At 38.2% G+C, this 21,659-nt stretch overlaps 2 protein-coding genes across 2 annotated transcripts in view; one reads left to right on the top strand and one right to left on the bottom strand.

The window, feature by feature from the left end:
• retreg1 (reticulophagy regulator 1) overlaps positions 1 to 5,545 on the bottom strand; it is a 36,848-nt gene extending 31,303 nt beyond the window's left edge. Inside the window, exons 1-2 of the mRNA XM_038286161.1 lie at positions 5,311 to 5,545; positions 4,088 to 4,194 (exon numbers count right to left, since the gene is read on the bottom strand). Of these exons, the coding sequence (XP_038142089.1) occupies positions 4,088 to 4,194; positions 5,311 to 5,522 (319 nt within the window). The 5' untranslated portion in view covers positions 5,523 to 5,545. The remainder of the gene's footprint in view (positions 1 to 4,087; positions 4,195 to 5,310) is intronic.
• Positions 5,546 to 7,693: 2,148 nt separating this feature from the next.
• rnf182 (ring finger protein 182) lies at positions 7,694 to 9,078 on the top strand. Its single transcript, XM_038286174.1, has one exon. The coding sequence runs from the start codon at positions 8,048 to 8,050 to the stop codon at positions 8,849 to 8,851; it is 804 nt and encodes a 267-aa protein (XP_038142102.1). The 5' UTR covers positions 7,694 to 8,047; the 3' UTR covers positions 8,852 to 9,078.
• The last annotated feature ends 12,581 nt before the right edge of the window (positions 9,079 to 21,659 follow it).

Here is a 21,659-nt window from a genome sequence, read left to right as displayed (position 1 = left end):
CTAGTAATGTCAGATCTGTTCAGAAGGTCTACCATTACAATAGCATGATGACACTTTTTACAAAGGGTTTCTTTTAAAAAAGACTAAAAGTTTACATAGGGAAAAAAGTATTTGATTGGGGTTTTGCGATTTCACCAACAGAAAGTTAACATCGAAGGGTGGAAATCACACATTTATTGAGATGCATTGCAATATAAGCATGTATTGTGATCATTACTGTATAGCACTAGAAATATGATATGCAAAACTTGCATTGAAATTTTTGTTTGAAAAAATAATATTAAAAACATCTATATATGCAGGAAGTACAGAGTTGTGCATTTTGTAGCACTGTCACTTTGCATCAAGACTATTCCAGGGTTTTCGTCCCCTGGTTCTGGTGGAAGTTTCTTCCTGTTAAAAGGGATTTTTCCTCTCCACTGTCGAAACAAGCATGCTTGCTGTGAAGGTTTGCCTTTAAATCAATAAGTCAATTTCCTTAGAAAACTTTGAATCAGTTTGACTGTACGATCTGGTTGAATTGTCTCTGTAAAGGGCCTTGATATGACATGTGTTGTGAATTGGCGCTATGTAAATAAATTGAATTGAAACTGAATTAAATAAAGGTTAGATGAAATTGTCTCTCTACGTTGATCTTAAGTCTGTGTAGACAACAGTTGATGGACATATTGCTTGCAGTAGTAACAATCTTCCAGTCTGACTTACTGATTACTCCCAAAACAATTAATACCTACAACTCTTTTGAACATTTAACCCTTAATTTCCCTGATCCAAATTTCAAGGCAAGAAAACCTCTTCTTTTTGTAACTTTGTATCGTCCACCAGGTCCTTACTCTGAATTTTTAGATGAGTTTTCAGAGTTCCTTTCTGATTTGGTATTAAATACTGACAGGGTCATCATAGTGGGAGATTTTAACATCCATGCTGACATTGAAGGCGATAGCTTAAGAGCAGCCTTTAATGCTATCTTAGACACTATTGGCTTTGTTCAAAATGTGAATAGTCCCACGCATTCTCATCTTCATACTTTGGATCTTGTGCTGACATACGGCATAGAATGTGAAGAAATAACAGTATTTCCTCACAACCCTGTCCTCTCTGACCACTTTCTAATAACCTTCAGGATTACTTTAACAGAGTTCTCCTCCCCCAAAAGAAGGTTCAATTTTAGTAGATCTTTATCAGATAGTGCAGTTATAAATTTTAAAGAATCTGCTTCACTTTCTCTCTGCTCTGTGTCACTGAGCAGTGCTGCAGAGTGCAAAAGCTTAGCTTATTCCCCTTCACAGGTTGATGATTTTGTTGATGGGGTTGCTAGTTCTCTGCGTATTGCCTTAGACAACGCAGCTCCTTTGAAAATGAAAACCGTTAAAAATAGAAAGCTTGCTCCTTGGTTTAATGCAGAGCTGCGTACTTTGAAGCAAAATGCTAGGAAACTGGAGAGAAAATATCGCTCCACAGGCCTGCGAGAGTCCTTCCTAGTCTGGAAAAATGGTTTACTGCTGTATAAGAGGACCCTTTGTAAAGCAAGAGCAGCATACTTCTCCTCATTAATAGAGGAGAATAAGAATAATCCTAGATTTCTTTTTAATACAGTTGCCAAACTCACCCAGAGCCATAGCTCTGTTGAACCGTCCATTCCACCTGCTCTTAGCAGCAATGATTTTATGGGATTCTTTATAAATAAGATTGATCTTATTAAAAAAAAGATCATAAGCACTCCTCGATCCGCGATTGTACCTGAGGTAGTCATGGAATCTGAACCGGGTTTAGACTGCTTTGATCCAGTTGAACTCTCTGAATTAGCAAAATTATTGTCTTCATCTAAGCCTTCAACTTGTATGTTAGATCCAGTTCCAACCAGGTTATTTAAGGAGGTATTCCCTTTGATCTCCTCCTCCATTTTAGATGTGATTAATCTATCTCTGTTACAGGGATATGTACCTAAAGCTTTTAAGATTGCTGTAATTAAACCTCTGCTTAAGAAACCGTCTCTTGACCCAGATGACTTGGTCAATTATAGACCTATATCCAATCTTCCTTTCTTATCCAAAATTCTTGAGAAAGTAGTTGCCAAACAAGTTTGCGATCACTTCCACCATAATGAACTTTTTGAAGAGTTTCAGTCTGGCTTTAGAGCTCATCATAGCACTGAAACAGCTCTGGTGAAAGTCACTAATGATATTCTCATGGCCTCAGATAATGGACTTGTATCTGTGCTCGTCCTGTTGGATCTTAGTGCTGCATTTGATACAGTTGACCATAATATTCTTTTAGAAAGACTTGAATATTTTGTTGGAATTAAAGGAACAGCACTAGACTGGTTTAAATCTTATCTATCTGATCGAATTCAGTTTGTTCATGTTAATGATAGATCTTCAACACGCTCAAAGGTTACCTGTGGAGTACCACAGGGATCAGTGCTAGGACCAATTCTCTTTACTTTATACATGCTCCCAATTGGTAGAATTATTAGACAGCATGGGATTAATTTCCACTGTTATGCTGATGATACCCAGCTATATCTGTCTATAAATCCAGATGAAGCTAACCCATTACATAGATTACAGGCATGTCTTGAAGACATAAAAACCTGGATGACTCTTAACTTTCTGCTTCTGAATGCAGACAAAACAGAAGTTATAGTCTTTGGACCAGAGTCTCTGAAAAAGAAACTGATTAGCCAGTCACTTCATTTGGATGGGATTAAACTGATTTCAGATAATAAAGTAAAAAATCTTGGTGTTATTTTTGATCAGGACCTGTCATTTAAATCCCATATCAAAGAGGTTTCTAGAATTTCCTTCTTTCATCTGAGGAACATTGCAAAAATTAGAAATATCCTGTCCAGGGGTGATGCTGAGAAACTAGTCCATGCATTTGTTACTTCAAGGCTGGACTATTGTAATTCTTTACTATCAGGAAGTCCACAAACTGTAGTTAAAAGCCTTCAGCTGATCCAAAATGCTGCAGCCAGAGTTCTAATGAAAATGAAAAAGAGAGATCATATCTCTCCTATCCTGGCTTCTCTTCATTGGCTTCCTGTTAAATCAAGAATAGAATTTAAAATCCTCCTTCTCACATATAAAGCCTTAAATGGCCAAGCTCCATCTTATATCAGAGATCTGATTGTTCCTTATGTTCCTAACAGAGCACTTCGCTCTCAATCTGCAGGTTTACTAGTGGTTCCTAGAATTTCTAAAAGTAGAATGGGAGGCAGATCTTTTAGTTATCAGACTCCTCTCCTGTGGAACCAACTACCAGTTTTAGTCCGTGAGGCAGACACCCTGTCTACTTTTAAGGCTAGGCTTAAAACTTTCCTTTTTGATAAAGCTTATAGTTAGGGTGGCTCAGGTTATCCTGAGCTATCTCTATAGTTATGCTGCTATAGGCTTAGACTTTTGGAGGACATAGGGACCCCCATTTCATCATTCTGCTTCATTTTCTCTCTGTTCTCCTATTCTGCAGAATCTGTTAGTTCAATCTCTAACCTTCTGCTCTCTCTGCTTTTCCTCAGAGTAGCTTTGCCTCGTCTGTTCCTGTTTGGCTGTGACGTCATCCTGGAAAAAAACATCAGCTGTGCTGCTTCTATCAACACCCTTGTTAATAGATGTTGGAGATCGGCCTGTTTTCCAGTGTGGTCCTGTTTCTCTGACCGTGACTGAGTGGATGTGCTCTCTTCGTCCTCTGGCATGGGAGCTGCCTTGGAGCTCGTCTGCCTGGCTGTGTGTTTCCTGGACGGGGCCGCCTTTTACAGCTGCTTTTTGTATCTCTGCTTCTGTCTCCTTGAACCCCAGTCGGCCTCGGCAGATGGCCGCTCACACTGAGCCTGGTTCTGCTGGAGGTTTCTTCCTGTTAAAAGGGAGTTTTTCCTCTCCACTGTCGCTACAAGCATGCTTAGTGTGGGGGATTGTATTTGAGTCAATGAGTCAATGCAATCAACTGGTTTTCCTTAGATAGAAAACTTTGTATCAATTTGACTGTATGATCTGGTTGAACTGTAAAGTGCCTTGAGATGACATGTGTTGTGAATTTGGCGCTATATAAATAAACTGAATTGAATTGAATTGAATTGCTTGCAAGTTACCTTTGGTTCTCGTCCAAACAGAGTCTCTGGCGGATACAGTGACAACCATCATAATCAGCATGATGGAAACAAGGCTGTAGATCCTAAATGAACAGAAGGCAAAAAACCTGCAGACATACATCAAAGTTTAAAAATATAATTATTGAATTAAGCTTTTTTGTGATCTGTATGAGTTTTCACAGCTGGACTCTGTTTCTAAACAATCATCTCCATCTTGTTTAGTTTTCACCCCCCCCAGCATACATCTCTCTTAAAATCGACCCGTTTTTCCTTGTGTTCTTCCTCTAATTTATCATCTTAATGTCAGTACATTTTTTTATTTTCTGCTACTAGTAAAGCTGTTTATTTCCACCTGCCTGCTTCCTATCTGCATTTCGGTGCTGCTCTGCATCATATGACAAGTTTCTTCATAAACTTGCTAACATTGTGTCTTTTATACTTAAAGTAAAATGTTCAAATCCTATATTAATTCATTAAAAATTTGATATCAGGAAGGTGAGTCTTTTTTTTATTTCGGACAATTAAAATGTGGTAAGCAATAAGATGAAGAAATAAAGTTACATTATAGAAGCTCTTCCTCTCATCAAAGTAATTTACATCTTCTTGGAATATTTAAACATTTAGGATAGTTTTCTTTTTATAGATTTATTGTATAAGCCATCCACACAAGTATATTATTTACTCTATATCTGATCACAAAATGCTTAGCTAAATCATATTGTCCCATTCTGTAAAACTTGTTCTATGCGGTCACCATGCCCGTATTTATATAATTGCTGGTCTTGATTTAATTTTCTCTGATGAAAATGTTATAACAAGTTTAAAAGAAAATGTTCTATATAAATAAAACAAAAAGATCAACTCTGGGTTAGTGTGGAAAACTGTTGAAGTAAAATTTGTTTCTAATCACAGCATTACACTGGAAGATAGATAAATTGTTTTAAAAACTTTTTCATAAAAAAACATAAAATAGTTATAACCGAATAACATCAAACATAAAAAGGAATTCGTTTATTATTAATTAATTTCCCTTGCTTTGACTTAATTGCTTAATATATATACTCCAATAATCTCAATAAGAATTATGCCAAAAAAAGTCTCAAAATAAATCCTAATACACTATAACATAATATTTTGATTTGATGCAAATTGATGCTTAATGTTGTTCTAACAGACATGAGGTCAGTGTTGCCTGATGGATATCCCTGCGTCATGATGCCTACCAGATCCCAGCGTTCGCTGCAGCAAACAGGGCTGAGGTCCTGCACGGATGCTGCCTCCAGCTGACCAGCCGGCTGAGATGAAACCCTGCCCGGCCGGGAGGCTTCTCCTCCTCCTCCTCTCCGCGCTCCGGGTTCAGGGTCCCCAAGGGCCTCACCGACCCGAGGGCCGCCTCCTGTCCGCCAGCGGCGCCTGCTCCCCAGCTGCCCAGCATTGCTCAACGGCTCTCTGCCGCTCCCCTCCACCTAATATATGGTCAATCCTTAATAGCAACCATAACAGTTTCCGGATTACATCCTGATTTCAAAATAAAATATTGTTGAAATAAAGTAGGCAATATTTAAACTTTTACTGTAATATAAATATTATATAAAATGTATTCTATAATTGATGCATTTGCTTCAAGTGTTTAGCCTTGATGCAGAGGAGTTAATGGCTATAATCTGAGTAGATAACGCTGAAAAAAATAATAAAACAAGTACAATTTTCCCTCGAAACATAAAAAATAACAGAACATTTAATTTCCCTCTTTAATGATTTATCAATTTGTATTAAAGAAATGTTGTTTTATTGTGAAAGGATCATTCATCTCAGCCATTGCAGCTTTAAATTCAGCTGATCCTGTTGCTGATTTAGATCAATGACGTCAGGTTTTGGTGTCTGTGATAAATAAAAGTTTTTGAGTCATTTCTATTGTATCAAATACGGTTTAATACAACATATAACGGTGTGAAATCTATATATCGATATAGTGGCATTAACTAACTATGCATGAAATGTAGTTTGATTGCAGAAGCATCAGTAGAAACAAAACATTATTTTGTGTAGTGTTTAAAACTTCAATTAAATCCATGTGTTGCTATCTAATAAGAAACAGTGTGAACATGAGGGTATGATTCTTACTGGGTTTGAAATGTATATGAATGGCTTCAGAGCAGGCTGTCCAGAGCTGCCTCTTAGGGCCTCAAGGGCAGCAGGGGGCCCCAAAGAACAGCTTTCAAAGAGAGCTCACAGCCTTTTCAGTTACATCAATCAGGCATGTAAAGTTGCTCTCAAGTTTAATGAAAAATTTGATAATTTTCCTTTCTAAGTCTAAATGGAAACTAAAGATTTGTGTGGAACAAACATGATGATGTCACAGTTGCTCATTCACTGCAGCTGTAGAATGACCATCCATCAATTTTCTCTACCCCACTTAATACTTTGAATGAACATGTGTACGTCTGCTTTAGTCTCTCTTGCTCCAGGAAAAGTGAGTTTATTTCTGGCTTCATGCATTATTATGGAGGGCTTTGTGATTGTTTTTTAAAAGACATAAAGGCAACATTCAATAATGCATTTAAGATAAAAGGAGGCTTCGGCCGAGGAGAAGCTACATCACTAACTGCTGATACTAATCTGACAGAGTGGGGATGCACAGAAGCATTGCAGAAAATCATAACCAACTTGCAGCTTCTATATTCAGTTTTCTGTATAAATAACTGAAAATAGGTGTTTATTTAGAAGGTCTGGAGGGCTTTGTTTGCAGCTCTAACAGTGAATTAGCTCTTCTTTAGATTTTTAATCCATCTTTCCAAATATTCCAAAGTAAACAATGTAATTACTATCATACAGAGTCTGTTAACCCAGTTCCCTGGCAAATTCAACTTATCAGACTAAAAATGCTGCTTTCACTTTAGATAAAAGGAAAAATTACGCACATTAACTAGATATGAAATATGTTCAACAGTATATAAAAGAGGGCTTTATTTTTGCATGTTTCCATAGCAACATCACGAGCTGCCAACATCCCTCAGAGAGTTTTGCTGCAGGACATCCTGATGGTGTAAGGAAAGTTCCCCCTCTGCTACTTCAGTATTAATAGATGTCACCCTCCTCCCTACTGTCTGATTATCTAATTGTGAAGGAACAAGTAACATCTGAACAAAAGAAATCTATTATCTTGTTTTCATCCTCCCCGGGTGATAAACAAGAAAGAAGTGGGGTCAAACATGTTTCCAGCCTAACATATTGGCAGAAGGCTAAACAAGCCTTTAAATACAGGCTTTTGTACATAAAAGGGAAACATCTAACGTCTATACAAAAAGCCTAAGGCCAGATTTGAACCTGAGACCTGACAGACAATCTTGCAAAAACACTGTGTAGTTATTATGACATTTTTAAACCAACAAACGAATCATTGTGATTCCTGTTTTCTTGCGACCCCCTGTTATCATAGCGCTGCAGGGATTAAATATACTTTCTTTTTGTGTGCTTCTGTGTGTGCATCAGTAACTAATTGGACCGAATTTCCCTGAGCAACAAAAGATCTGACTCGAAAATTCCAGCTCCGGTCTGCACAGGCTCTGCTTTGTTGTCCGATCGCCTCTGTTTGCTGTGTTAACAGTTATCCCTTCATCTCTCTCTAGCTCTCTTTCTGTCAGCGTCCTTTCTCGCCTTCCCTTTCTTTTTCTCCTACAGCGCATGAAAGGATTTGGTTCCCTCAACCTAGGCACAATCACCTCAGCTTCTGAGGAGCTTTGAAGAAAACTTCTTGCTCACATTTTAAAAAAAGGTAACAGAGAACAAAGCTTGAGGTGAAGCCCGGTCAGACAGATATTATGGACTCTACACCTTCTGTGAAGTGGAAACTTGTATCTTTCTATAGAAAGCTGGCTTTGTCTTTTACTGCAGAACATTGATCAGAAATTTAGGTAGGAGCGCTTGACCCCAACCAGGACAGAGTCTGAAAGTATCACCATGCTTGAGCTGAAGAACCTTGAGGATTTTAGCGATGCCTGTCCCTACATGGATGTAGTGGGTTCTGATGACATGGAGTGTAAGATCTGCTATACTGCATACAATCTGGAGAGCTGCAGGCCAAAAGTGCTTCAGTGCTGTCATCATCTTTGCTCCAAATGCCTCCTTAAGATCCTGGACCTGGATGAGTCACCCTCGAACTCCCTGGTGTGTCCGTTCTGTCGTTATGTCACCAGAGTCGTTGGGGAGGCTGTGAACAATCTCCCTGATGACTGCAACCTGGTGGCAAAGCTCACTCTCCAAAGCAGGAATCAGAGAAACCTCCTGATCAACCAGGACTCCACGGCAGAGCTGCTCCTCAGCCCCAGGCGCCTGAACTCACTGATGGGAGCCAACCCTTCCTCCACCCTCCCCTACTCCACCATCAGAAGCTCTCCTAACTTTGTAGTCATCACTATCATGGAGCCTCCACCAGTCTCCATACCCACCCAGAATCTTCTTGGCAGTGCTTGCAGAGGGAACCAGAACCCACCCGGTCAGGAGTCTTTGCCATCCAGCTCTCACACATGGACCATGTGGAACTGCACAGCTCTGTTCTGCCAGACTTCGGCCAGGGTTCTATTGTGGATGCTGGGGCTCTTGTACTTTAGTTCGCTGCCAATGGGTGTTTACCTGCTCATTATGCAAAGGACCACAGTTGGGGTGTTGTTGGTGAGCCTGGTGCCTGCCAGCCTCATCATCATCCTAATCTACGGGTTCTGTCAGTGTATCTGCTATGAGTTATGGCACTGCCTGCTACCCTGACAGGACTGATGGGCCAGGCTGAAGGATAGGGCAATGCACCGCTCACTTTGAAAATATATTCTTGTGGCTGTTCCTGCGCAGCCAACCTTAATAACTGAAAAAACATTTGAAATCAGTGTCATTTACACAGCATCTGTTTTTGTTTTATACCACATTTAGTTAAAGCTCCAGTTACAAGATTATTTTTTGTGAAGACCTGCTTTATGAGAAATATTTGAAAATATATTGTGCAAATAAAAAACATTCTTTGACAACTGTGAATGTTCAATCATTTCTCAAGTGAACATTACCACTCAGCATTGATCAGACATTGGATATTGGTTACTAGCCAACAGAACTTGCAACCAACAAATTGACAATGTTACATTGATGCAAAAATCTTTACCTTTAACGGATGTTAGCTTTTGATGCTGTATTAATGTTGGCTTTAGGTTGTCCAATGTTGATGCAACTTTGATACCTATACCCAACTAAGAACCAACATTAATACAATGTAAGGCGTCTGCTTGGTATTAAATGTAAACGAGGGGAAATCTTTTTATAACAAAATTCTGCTCAAAGAAATGCCAACAGCAGAATTTTTCTACATCTAAAATTTACTCACCCTCAAATCACGAGTTAATTCTGAAAACACTGGAGATCCAAATACTGGGTCATTCTCTTCAGGCAAACTGTAACTTCCCAACCCATCAAATCCATTCAGTGATTCTTGCTGTAGTTCTTTAATAAACTAAGAAATTATTTAATATCCTCCTCTGTACGCCATAAGGTTTCGGTCTTATTTGGTCTTATTTTGCATGAGACAGCCATGGAATCTGGTAAACAGTTTCTGGGTTGTTTTAGAAAATTTACCTGCTTTATGACCTAATTCACTTCTGGTTTCTGGCAATTTTCTGAAATATCGGGTTAAGAGAGGAGTTTGTTTTTAAGGCTTAATTTGGGGTGCTATTGAATGTCACTTACCCTTAATCTTATCTTTATCCTTATCTTTCTTATGGTAATTATTATAAATTACATAACAAAAAACAATATAACAACTTAAAAGCCTTTTGAAAAATTATTTGGTGATGCCATGTTTAATTTTTTGTTGTTTTTATTTGTTAAGAATTTAAAAATCACTAAAAGTAAAGGAAAAATGGAAGACGCTGATTAAGAAGCGGATATTTTTATTAGACAATCCAGGATTAATGATGCCTGCAAGAATAACAGTATCATTAACAGTGGTGTTTTAATTCATATGTTGATTTTATCTTGAATAAATTCAAACAACACATAAAACAGCTGAAATACATACAGCCAATGATCTACCTGTGCAACACAATAGCCCCACTAGGGGGCGACAAAACCCATAAAATGGTAACCGTCTCTGTGAAAATAAACCTGAAATAGAGCAGAAAAAATAAAGAAATAAATAAGGGAAGTGGGACTGATATATAGAAAACAATCGTTTCAAAAGTACAATTTTTTTTAAACAACTATGTGTCTTGGGGATAAGAAGGGATAAAGGTTTGTATTATCTGGTAAAGTACCATTATTACAAAACACATCCGAATGTTTATGTTTTAACCTCAGATGTTTAATAGTAAAAAAAACACTTAATTAAAAAAAAAAAAAAAACATCTTATTTCACAATGAAAATGTCTTAAAACGTTTGAGTCCACTTTTGTAGATTGTTACTAAAATTTAAATTATCTGCCAATACTCTGCTTAAATTATAAATTGTTAATATGTACGGTATTCATAAAATCTTCAATGCTCTTTCATTTAAAGTAGCCTGACACTAACAGCATTAAATGGACATGTTGGCTACTTTTTTAGAAGAGAGTTGCAACCATAAAAAACACTAAAAAATTAGATTCTTTAAGCCTTTATATTTTTATACTTATCCTCCATGTTGGCCTAACATAAAAGATAATACAAAATTTTAACCAATCCTGAAACAATTAATTGCCTTGCACAGTACCGAACTTTGCGATTAAATTAATTTCTGCTCACCGATTGTCAGCTGTAACTAACTATATCTCTGAAACGTGTTACATTTTCACATGACCCTGTCTAAAGTAATATTTTCTTTAGCTTCCCCTCATCTCTCACTGAAGGCACATTCACTTAAAGGGCTCAGCAGACACTGAGGAAAATGTGAAACAACCTGAAGATTTTGAAATAAACAGTTTCTAAACATTTAGAAATATGTGTATTACCCAGAGCTGATGTTTAGTATCTTACACCCTGCTGTGAGATGCTGGATTGTTTATGGGGCCTCTTCGCATAGTCTGAGATCTTCCCTGGTATAATAGATCTGGGTATCTAGTGCTCTGGTGCTCTGACCTGCTCCTGTTCTGCCAAGTACATCCCGTGTAGTGCTATTTTTTCTCCCATTACGGTTTCTTCAATGTTTCATCCCTTGGGGCCATCTTCATAATGTATTCTTAGAGCTTGGATGTTTCATCTTCAATGGTTGCTATGATGGTCTACAGGCCCTGCCTCCCTATGTGCTTAGTGTATAGCCTGTGGATACTGGATTTGGTGTGACAGCGACCATGCATGGTGAGTTGCTTTCATGTTTTATTCTCAGTTGCCAGAATTTCCTTGATTATTGACAAGGCATATAGCAGTCACCTGACCAGACCTTGTTCTTACCACTGAGCTGACTTCTCAGAACTTGCCTTACCCATTGCAGGTATTTGGCTTTTGCGGCTTTCCTTGTGGTTGTCATTCACCTGTGGTATTTCAAGGTACTTCTACATCTGCTATTCTTCGTTCTGGGAGTGTGACTCCCTTTGTGTGGATTACCTTCCCTCTCCTTGTCACCATCCAACCCAAATGGCATTCTGATGTCCCTTCTGTAGATGCTGGTGATGTCAATCAGTGGGTTAATGTCTTGCTAACTCTTAGCATACAGCTTGATGTCATCTATGTGAAGGAGGTGGCTGATAGTGGCCCCATTTCAGAGTCAGGAGGACTCCGTAAGGAGGATCCATGAGAATGTTCAAGCCTATGAAGAGCAGCAAGGGGGGCAGAGCATCTTCTTGGTATTTTCCACATTTGATGGAGAGTGTAGTCAAAATTGGCCTCAATGGTGGTTTGCAACAGTCTCATGGAGTTTGTATTGAAGGTCGCCAGAGTGTTGTTGACCTTGTTTAGCTTGACCTTAACATGATTACTTGATGAGATGAATGGAGTCTGGTGTGTTATTGCTTGGTTGGAAAGAAAACCTGCTACACAGCCCTTTCTGGAACCAGTTTGAGACTCCTGCCTAAAAGAAGAAAAGATAAAGGTATTTTATTCCCATCATCTTTACATGTTGAGAAGCCCTTGTTCAGTTAGTGATTACACTTCTGGTTTTACAGGTAGGATGTTTTAGTGCAGGATCTCATTAACCTGATGGAGCTTTATAATAAGGACACCTTGAACTTGGAAGAGGAGATAACCAGAGCAAAGGAGATGACTGACCTTCATTTTAATGACAGAACTGAAAAATTGAAATCTAAATAAGAAATTATTTCATAAAATAAGTGCATTTTTATTGAAATGAGGAGGTAAGAGAGACACTTTGCACATGGAACAATTTTTATTAAGTCCATAAAAAAATAATAATAATTGTCTTATTTCAAGTGCATATTATCTAATTATCCTATTTTAAGAGTAAACATACTCATTCCATTGGAAAATCACATTGTTTATCAAATTAATGGTAAATACCTTTAATTTAAGAAATTTTTACTTATTTCTAGATATTTTTTTAAAGTGTGGAGTTTTCTGTAAGTGACCAGCTAACAGTGTACAACTGAAAACACAGGAGATCCAAATACTGGGTCATTCTCTTCAGGCAAACTGTAACTTAAGAGCCCATTAGAGATTATTTGAAGCAATGAGGCTAAATGTAGTTCCTATGAACCTTATTGAAACCTCTGGTAAAAGTGTGTAACAAAACCCCATCAAATCTATTCATTTATTCTTACTGATGATCTATTTAATCTCCTCCTCAGAACACCATAAGGTTTGGGTCTTATTGGTCTTATTTTTCATGAGACGGCCATGGAGTCTGGTAAACAGTTCTGGGTTGATTTAACCAGATGTTTTAGAAAATGTACCTGCTTTATGACCTAATAATTCACTTCTGGTTTCTGGCAGTTTTCTGTAATATCGGGTTAAAAGAGGAGTTTGTTCTACAAGGCTTCATTTGGGGTGCAATTAAATGTCACTTACCCTTAATCTTGCTTACTCTAATTTTGGAAACAATAAATCTTTTCATCTGTAGGTGGCGCTAGAGACATATCAGAAGCAGCTCCTGAAGCATGAGCTGAGGCACCAACAACAGGTGAATATAGAGACCTGAGGAAACAGAGGAATACATCATCCTGGAAAAGATTATTAGAGGGCTGCTTGCCGATATGTCAGCTCTCTCCCACTGTCTCATTCTTCGATTTTTAAATACAGCCCCATCTGTTATCAGTCCTTCTCCTCCTCATTGTAAAATCGTTATCACATGTGGGAAATCCAGAGGTGGGTAGTAACTAGTAGCATTTACTCTATTACATTAACTTAAGTAGCATTTTGAAAACAAAAACACTTTTATTAGTTTTACTGTACCGTATTTTGTACTTTAACTTGAGTAATATACCTGTAAAGTATTGCTACTCCTACTTGAGTAAAATTCCATTATTCATTATCATTAATTATCCTGAATTTAAACAGATGTTTATCCTGGCATTAACATTTCCAATGTATTTCACACCCAGGAGCGTAGCCAGAAATTTTTTATAAAGGTGGCCAGGCAATAACCAATGTACACTGAGGGGTGGCCGAAAGCGGATAGGCACCACAACCGCAGGGTCAATCTACACTGTTCCAACAGGAAAATAAATGAGAAAAACATCCATATTTTCGAAATAAAGACAAACTATATAGCCTTTGCCAACAAATAGACGCATATATTTAAACTCTGTAATTTCTAGATAAAAGGCATAGTTTTGAGTTCTGGGGCGTAAGTCTCTTCCATTGTCATTACTTACCTACTTTTATCATACATATTCTGCGTAAAATTGATATTTGCAAGCACTAATATATACATAAATTGATTATTTGATAAGTTTTTATTAAAATTGTTATTTTATCTTTGATTTCACTGAAGACTCTTAGATGGCTTGCAGAGACACATCATTTTCTCTTTATCCCCATATAACACAGAATCAAGTTCTGAAAAGAGCATGAATTCTGTACTTATCATCTTTATTGTTAATATATTTATGTGTATAATTAACCACACAAAAATTCCTTTTGGAATATTCCACTTGAGAGTATTACTGTTGCCACCATCTGTATTGGAGGGGGGAAAAATGGTAGGCCAAGGGTGGCCATGGCCACCCCTGGCCCCCCATCTAGCTCCACCCCTGTTCACACCCTTTAAGCTTTATATATAGTTTTTTCACGCTACAAACATTATTAGGTAGAGAGAAGAGGTTACAATAGTATGGTGTGCTTTTATTAAACATCTCTTTACTCTAATGCCCTTAAAAAACATCCAGTGCAACCCATTGCATTTCAAAGCTAACTATTGCTAAATGTTGCAGACATGTGTGTGATTTAAAAGCAATATAAGTTGCAGCTGTTCTGCTGAGATCTGAGAAGTTCTTCATTAAGAATGTTTAAATAAAGGTTTGGTTATAAAAACAATAGATCATGCAAACCTTCCCAGCTGTACAATGAAAACATCAACCAGATAGGTGTCAAAGGGGGCCATGTTAACAATAGAGCAGCTGCAAAGGTGGAGGATATGTTGACAACTATTTGCTTGGGCATTCAAAAATTGAGGCTCTATAAAAGAATGACATGAGAAAGTCACTGTTGAAAGAAAACTACAAGTCTTATTTGGCATTTGTTAAAATTTCTACTCAGATGAGACTAAATTATATATTTTTTGGCCCCCATACCTTAAGCTACAACACTGCACATCACCCTGCATAAAGCTTTTCTGTTGGAAGATATGGCGGTGGTGGCATCATGAGCTGGGTATACACTTCTGTGGCAGCAGTCTAGTCTGAGTAAGATTCGGATCAAGAACGACCCTGAATAAACGTCCAAAACATATTAATTTGTAAGAATGCCCAAGTCAAAGCTTTAGGCCTAAACCAACTGAAAAACTTGGGTTTTAAGAATAATGTACTAATGCAATCCATCCAGTCTGACTGAGCTTGAGGTAGTTAGGAATCCAAAGTTGGTTTAGATATACAGGTGCTGGTCATAAAATTAGAATATCATGAAAAAGTAGATTGATTTCAGTAATTCCATTTAAAAAGTGAAACTTGTATATTATATTCATACATTACATACAAACTCATATATTTCAGATGTTTATTTTGTTTAATTTTGATGATTACAAATGACAACAAATGAAAATCTCAAATTCATCATATCAGAAAATTAGAATATTGTGAAAAGGTTCAAAATTGATGGCCCCTGGTGCCACACTCTAATCAGCTAATTAACTCAAACCACCTGCAAAAGCCTTTAAATGGTCTTTCAGTCTAGTTCTACAGGTGCTGGTCATAAAATTAGAATATCATGAAAAAGTAGATTGATTTCAGTAATTCCATTTAAAAAGTGAAACTTGTATATTATATTCATACATTACATACAAACTCATATATTTCAGATGTTTATTTTGTTTAATTTTGATGATTACAAATGACAACAAATGAAAATCTCAAATTCATCATATCAGAAAATTTGAATATTACTGAAGACCAATAAAAACAAAGGATTTATAGAAATGTTGGCCAACTGAAAAGTATGAACATGAAAAGTATGAGCATGTACAGCACTCAGTATTTAGTTGGGCCTCCTTTGGCCTGTATTACTGCAGCAATGCGGCGTGGCATGGAGTCGATCAGTCTGTGGCACTGCTCAGGTGTTATGATAGCCCAGGTTGCTCTAATAGTGGCTTTTAGCTCTTCTGAATTGTTGGGTCTGGTGTATTGCATCTTCTTCTTCACAATACCCCATAGATTTTCTATGGGGTTAAGGTCAGGAGAGTTTGCTGGCCAATTAAGAACAGGGATACCATGGTCCTTCAACCAGGTACTGGTAGCTTTGGCACTGTGTGCAGGTGCCAAGTCCTGTTGGAAAATGAAATCTGCATCTCCAAAAAGTTGGTCAGCTGCAGGAAGCATGAAGTGCTCTAAAACTTCCTGGTATGTGGCTGCGTTGACCCTGGACCTCAGAAAACACAATGGACCAACACCAGCAGATGACATGGCACCCCAAACCATCACTGACTGTGGAAACTTTACACTGGACTTCAAGCAACGTGGATGAAGTGCCTCTCTTCTTTTCCTCCAGACTCTGGGACCTTGATTTCCAAAGGAAATGCAAAATTTACTTTCATCAGAGAAAATGACTTTGGACCACTCACCAGCAGTCCAGTCCTGTTTCTCTTTAGCCCAGGCAAGACGCTTCTGACGCTGTCTGTGGTTCAAGAGTGGCTTGACACAAGGAATGCGACAGCAGAAACCCATGTCTTTCATACGTCTGTGTGTGGTGGTTCTTGAAGCACTCACTCCAGCTGCAGTCCACTCTTTGTGAATCTCCCCCACATTTTTGAATGGGTTTTGTTTCACAATCCTCTCCAGGGTGCGGTTATCTCTCTTGCTTGTACACTTTTTTCGACCACATCTTTTCCTTCCCTTCGCCTCTCTATTAATGTGCTTGGACACTGAGCTCTGTGAACAGCCAGCCTCTTTAGCGATGACCTTTTGTGTCTTGCCCTCCTTGTGCAAGGTGTCGATGGTCGTCTTTTGGACAACTGTCAAGTCAGCAGTCTTCCCCATGATTGTGTAGCCTATAGAACTAGACTGAAAGACCATTTAAAGGCTTTTGCAGGTGGTTTGAGTTAATTAGCTGATTAGAGTGTGGCACCAGGGGCCATCAATTTTGAACCTTTTCACAATATTCTAATTTTCTGATATGATGAATTTGAGATTTTCATTTGTTGTCATTTGTAATCATCAAAATTAAACAAAATAAACATCTGAAATATATGAGTTTGTATGTAATGTATGAATGTAATATACAAGTTTCACTTTTTAAATGGAATTACTGAAATCAATCTACTTTTTCATGATATTCTAATTTTATGACCAGCACCTGTATAGGCTACACAATCATGGGGAAGACTGCTGACTTGACAGTTGTCCAAAAGACGACCATCGACACCTTGCACAAGGAGGGCAAGACACAAAAGGTCATCGCTAAAGAGGCTGGCTGTTCACAGAGCTCAGTGTCCAAGCACATTAATAGAGAGGCGAAGGGAAGGAAAAGATGTGGTCGAAAAAAGTGTACAAGCAAGAGAGATAACCGCACCCTGGAGAGGATTGTGAAACAAAACCCCTTCAAAAATGTGGGGGAGATTCACAAAGAGTGGACTGCAGCTGGAGTGAGTGCTTCAAGAACCACCACACACAGACGTATGAAAGACATGGGTTTCTGCTGTCGCATTCCTTGTGTCAAGCCACTCTTGAATCACAGACAGCGTCAGAAGCGTCTAAAGAGAAACAGGACTGGACTGCTGGTGAGTGGTCCAAAGTCATGTTCTCTGATGAAAGTAAATTTTGCATTTCCTTTGGAAATCAAGGTCCCAGAGTCTGGAGGAAAAGAAGAGAGGCACTTCATCCACGTTGCTTGAAGTCCAGTGTAAAGTTTCCACAGTCAGTGATGGTTTGGGGTGCCATGTCATCTGCTGGTGTTGGTCCATTGTGTTTTCTGAGGTCCAGGGTCAACGCAGCCACATACCAGAAAGTTTTAGAGCACTTCATGCTTCCTGCAGCTGACCAACTTTTTGGAGATGCAGATTTCATTTTCCAACAGGACTTGGCACCTGCACACAGTGCCAAAGCTACCAGTACCTGGTTGAAGGACCATGGTATCCCTGTTCTTAATTGGCCAGCAAACTCTCCTGACCTTAACCCCATAGAAAATCTATGGGGTATTGTGAAGAAGAAGATGCAATACACCAGACCCAACAATTCAGAAGAGCTAAAAGCCACTATTAGAGCAACCTGGGCTATCATAACACCTGAGCAGTGCCACAGACTGATCGACTCCATGCCACGCCGCATTGCTGCAGTAATACAGGCCAAAGGAGGCCCAACTAAATACTGAGTGCTGTACATGCTCATACTTTTCATGTTCATACTTTTCAGTTGGCCAACATTTCTATAAATCCTTTGTTTTTATTGGTCTTCAGTAATATTCAAATTTTCTGATATGATGAATTTGAGATTTTCATTTGTTGTCATTTGTAATCATCAAAATTAAACAAAATAAACATCTGAAATATATGAGTTTGTATGTAATGTATGAATATAATATACAAGTTTCACTTTTTAAATGGAATTACTGAAATCAATCTACTTTTTCATGATATTCTAATTTTATGACCAGCACCTGTATCCAAAACCATCTGCAACTGGAAATGCAGCAGTAGGCAAAGTAACAAAGCATTGACTCAGGAGGGCTAAATACAAATGCAAATTAGCATTTTTGAGTTGCAGTATTGAGTTGGTCTTTTGTAGAGCAAAATAATGTTAAGTAAAATCCTAACTGGAGATGAAGGAAAGCATTTTATAGAAGTGGCTACTGGTGATCCTTCACTGCTGCACCTTATGTCCACTGATCCAATCTGCGGATTAAATCGGGAACTACCAATACTGATGATTTTTGTTGCATAAACCTGAGTTGTGTAAGGATAATTTCTACCTTAAATGTGCAGGATGGTAAACAAGGAATTCAAAAACCAAATAACATGTTCTGACTGATGGGTTCCTGTGCATTTTTTTGTCAACTGGGTCGTGGCAAGCACACAAAAAAATCAACTGGAGTTTCATTTTCTGGGCAAAACTGCAGTGGCTCAGAATTTACCCTGTTTTTTTGGCTTACTGACATGCATAAAAAAAATCCTACAGTGATGTTCAGTTGAAAAACAAACCACAAATAAGAATAAAAAAATCACGCCATTTCTAACATTTTATTTGGTCTAGTTAATGTAAATGTTGGATAAATTATCATGTTAGATAAATATTAATTAGAATACTTGGTTTTGTTAAAATCCTAATACTCGGCTTCCTTTGGCTGGCCTGGAAAAAATATATATCTGAAGACTTTTTACTTATTCACATGAAGATTTTAGTAGAGATTCACCCCTTTGGACCAGTCCTCCAAACACACTGAGCCGTTCCCAGAACATGTCTGGTTTGGCACTTACGTATCTCAGGGATGATAAACAGACCAGGCCTTCCACCATTCCTGTTTTCCAAAGATCCTGATCTAAATCGGAGTAAATGTTTCCCCACGGGGTGTGAGACCTCATTTCATCATTCCTTTATAGTGATGAAATGAACATTCCCACATGCTGTAGTGGTGTAAGGGACGTTTACAGGCTGCTAAACCAAACAGGGAAGATAGTAACTGTCTGTGCCTTCGGTTTTATAAGTCTGACTTTGGCACGAACACAGAGAGGCATGCTGCTATTCTTAGTTTATTCCTTGCAACATGTCTATGAAGATTCTCCGTCATCCATTTTATGGTCAAGCTTGTACTGTACCAGATACTTACATCCAATAATGCATCACTCTGAATGATCAAACTGACTCCTAGAAATGTTTTACTAGATTTCATTCTCAAGGAAAACGCTTTATACAGCCAGATTAGATCATATCTGAACATGCATCTGCAGCTTTTAAACCTTAAGTGATGCATAATAACACCAACAAGGAAGTTGTTTACATTAGCCCATGGTGGAGCTTTCTGAAGAGCAAATAGTTTATAAAATAATGAACAGAGATTGATGAGTTGAAAAGGAGAAAACATTAAGATGGGGTTTTTGAACATGTCGATCCAACAGTACAGATGGATCCCACCAATTTCTTCCATAAGGAAAGTAGCCATGGTCATGTTAGGCATAAACAATACTCCTGCCAAAGACTTGTTTAACTTCAATGTTTTGGATCATGAGACAAATTAGATATCCAAAGAAAGATAAGTGGAAAAAATACAAATTTCAATTCCCAAAATAAGATTTAAAGCTCTCAATTAAAGGTATCCAAACCAACCTGACCTTATGTGGGAAGCTGCCCCGAACAATAAAGCTTTTACTAATTCTGATTTCTCATCCTTTGCAGCAATCTTTCAGAACGAGCAAGAATACAGTGAGAGTGGAGATGAAAATGTTTCTTGTTTGCAGGGTTGTTTTCATTAGGTGCATTGGAAGGTTTTTTTAGCCTGAAGAGCGTGATTTAAGTCATTCCAAAGCATCCCAAATGGATTGGACTGTGCGAGTCAAGCAGCTTTATTTAGCTTTTGACCCGTTCAGTGTCGAACTAGATAGTTATCATGCGTAACCAAGAGCCTAAGGTCATGAGATTGTTTATGATCAGGGCTTCCTAATTCAGGACTTTCTTGTAGAGAACAGAATGAATTGTTCACTTTAAGTAAGACATCCAAGCAGAAAATAGCACCAGATATTCCACTTCTCCTATGTTTTCCTGCAGACCAGGGGTAGGCAACGTAGGTCCACGGGTACCAATATTCTGCAACCTTTGCATGCATTTCTGTTTCAACACACCTGAAACAAAAATCCAAATGACCTATTTGGCATGTTTATAAGTTTATTATTTGTTTTGGATATGTTGAGAAGGGATATGTGCAAAAGCTGCAGGACAGTGGCACTAGAGGACCCATGTTACCTACCACTGATATAGGCTATTGATCAGAAGGGTACCGTAATCAGTTTTAGTCATTACAACAAAATATAACTTTTCGATTAAACCCATCCCTATGGAAGCAGTGGGCAGAATGCAGCACCTGGGGTTTCATCTAGGGCTAAGGGTCCTGCTAAGGTACCTAGATTGGCAGTCTGTGCAAACTGAATTGTTCTTGTTTCAGATCACGGAAAAAATACCTTTCAGAAACCTCCAACCCCAAAGTCTTGGAAATAATCAGGAGTTTAAATTGTTTCCAGTTAGCAGTGGTTTTGTTCGTCAGGGACCCAAGTGGATGGGCCGTCAACGAGCTCTTGTCTTTACAAATTACAGAAGTACATTTGGCGTTTGCATTTTTATATGAAGCTCCCAGAATCCTGATGTATGAGACTTGTTTGTCAAAGAGTCCTAACACAGTGCAGCAGCTACCGTGATATTTTAGGGCTCTTTATGTTTCCCTTTCCTGAAAAGCTTTAAGGAACTGATGGTGTTTCATTTTTAAACCTTTATTATGATGAATATTCAAAAATGTATTTCCGTTATTTACAGAAAAAATATATTAACCAAGTTTTAAGTAAAAAGAAAACTGAATTGACCAGATTAATCACAAATCAATCGAACTAAGGTTTCTGTCTTTTTTAATATGTAGAGTAAAAAACAATACAAATTGCTTTTATGCACAAACATTCGTCGAAGAAAATCAAAGTTCTTTAGCAGTCCAAAAACGTCCTGAGAGAGTTGCTTGTCTGTGTGATGGATTGACTTCTTGTGGTTGTGAAAAAGTCCACAGAATAGCTTCCAGCAGTCCAGGGATTTGTTGTCATAAAGATGATAGTTCCTGCAGATGTATATTGAATGTCTGGCAATGGAAAGGAGGGAGTTACTGAGAAAGCTTGGAGGGATGTTTGTGTGCTTGCGTTTCTTTTAATCCAAAGAGTCCAATCCAGTCGCAGTCCTGGTCATTTTCTTTTGGGTCTACAGAGATGCCTTCCAGTAAGTTCATCTGTCATCTGCAAAAACAGCCTTCACAAATACTGATGTAAAATATCGGA

The sequence above is a fragment of the Cyprinodon tularosa genome, unplaced genomic scaffold, assembly GCF_016077235.1.
Source record: "Cyprinodon tularosa strain WSP-4 unplaced genomic scaffold, ASM1607723v1 ctg221, whole genome shotgun sequence".
Classification (NCBI taxonomy): domain Eukaryota; kingdom Metazoa; phylum Chordata; class Actinopteri; order Cyprinodontiformes; family Cyprinodontidae; genus Cyprinodon; species Cyprinodon tularosa.
This window is presented reverse-complemented; position numbering and strand designations above follow the sequence as displayed.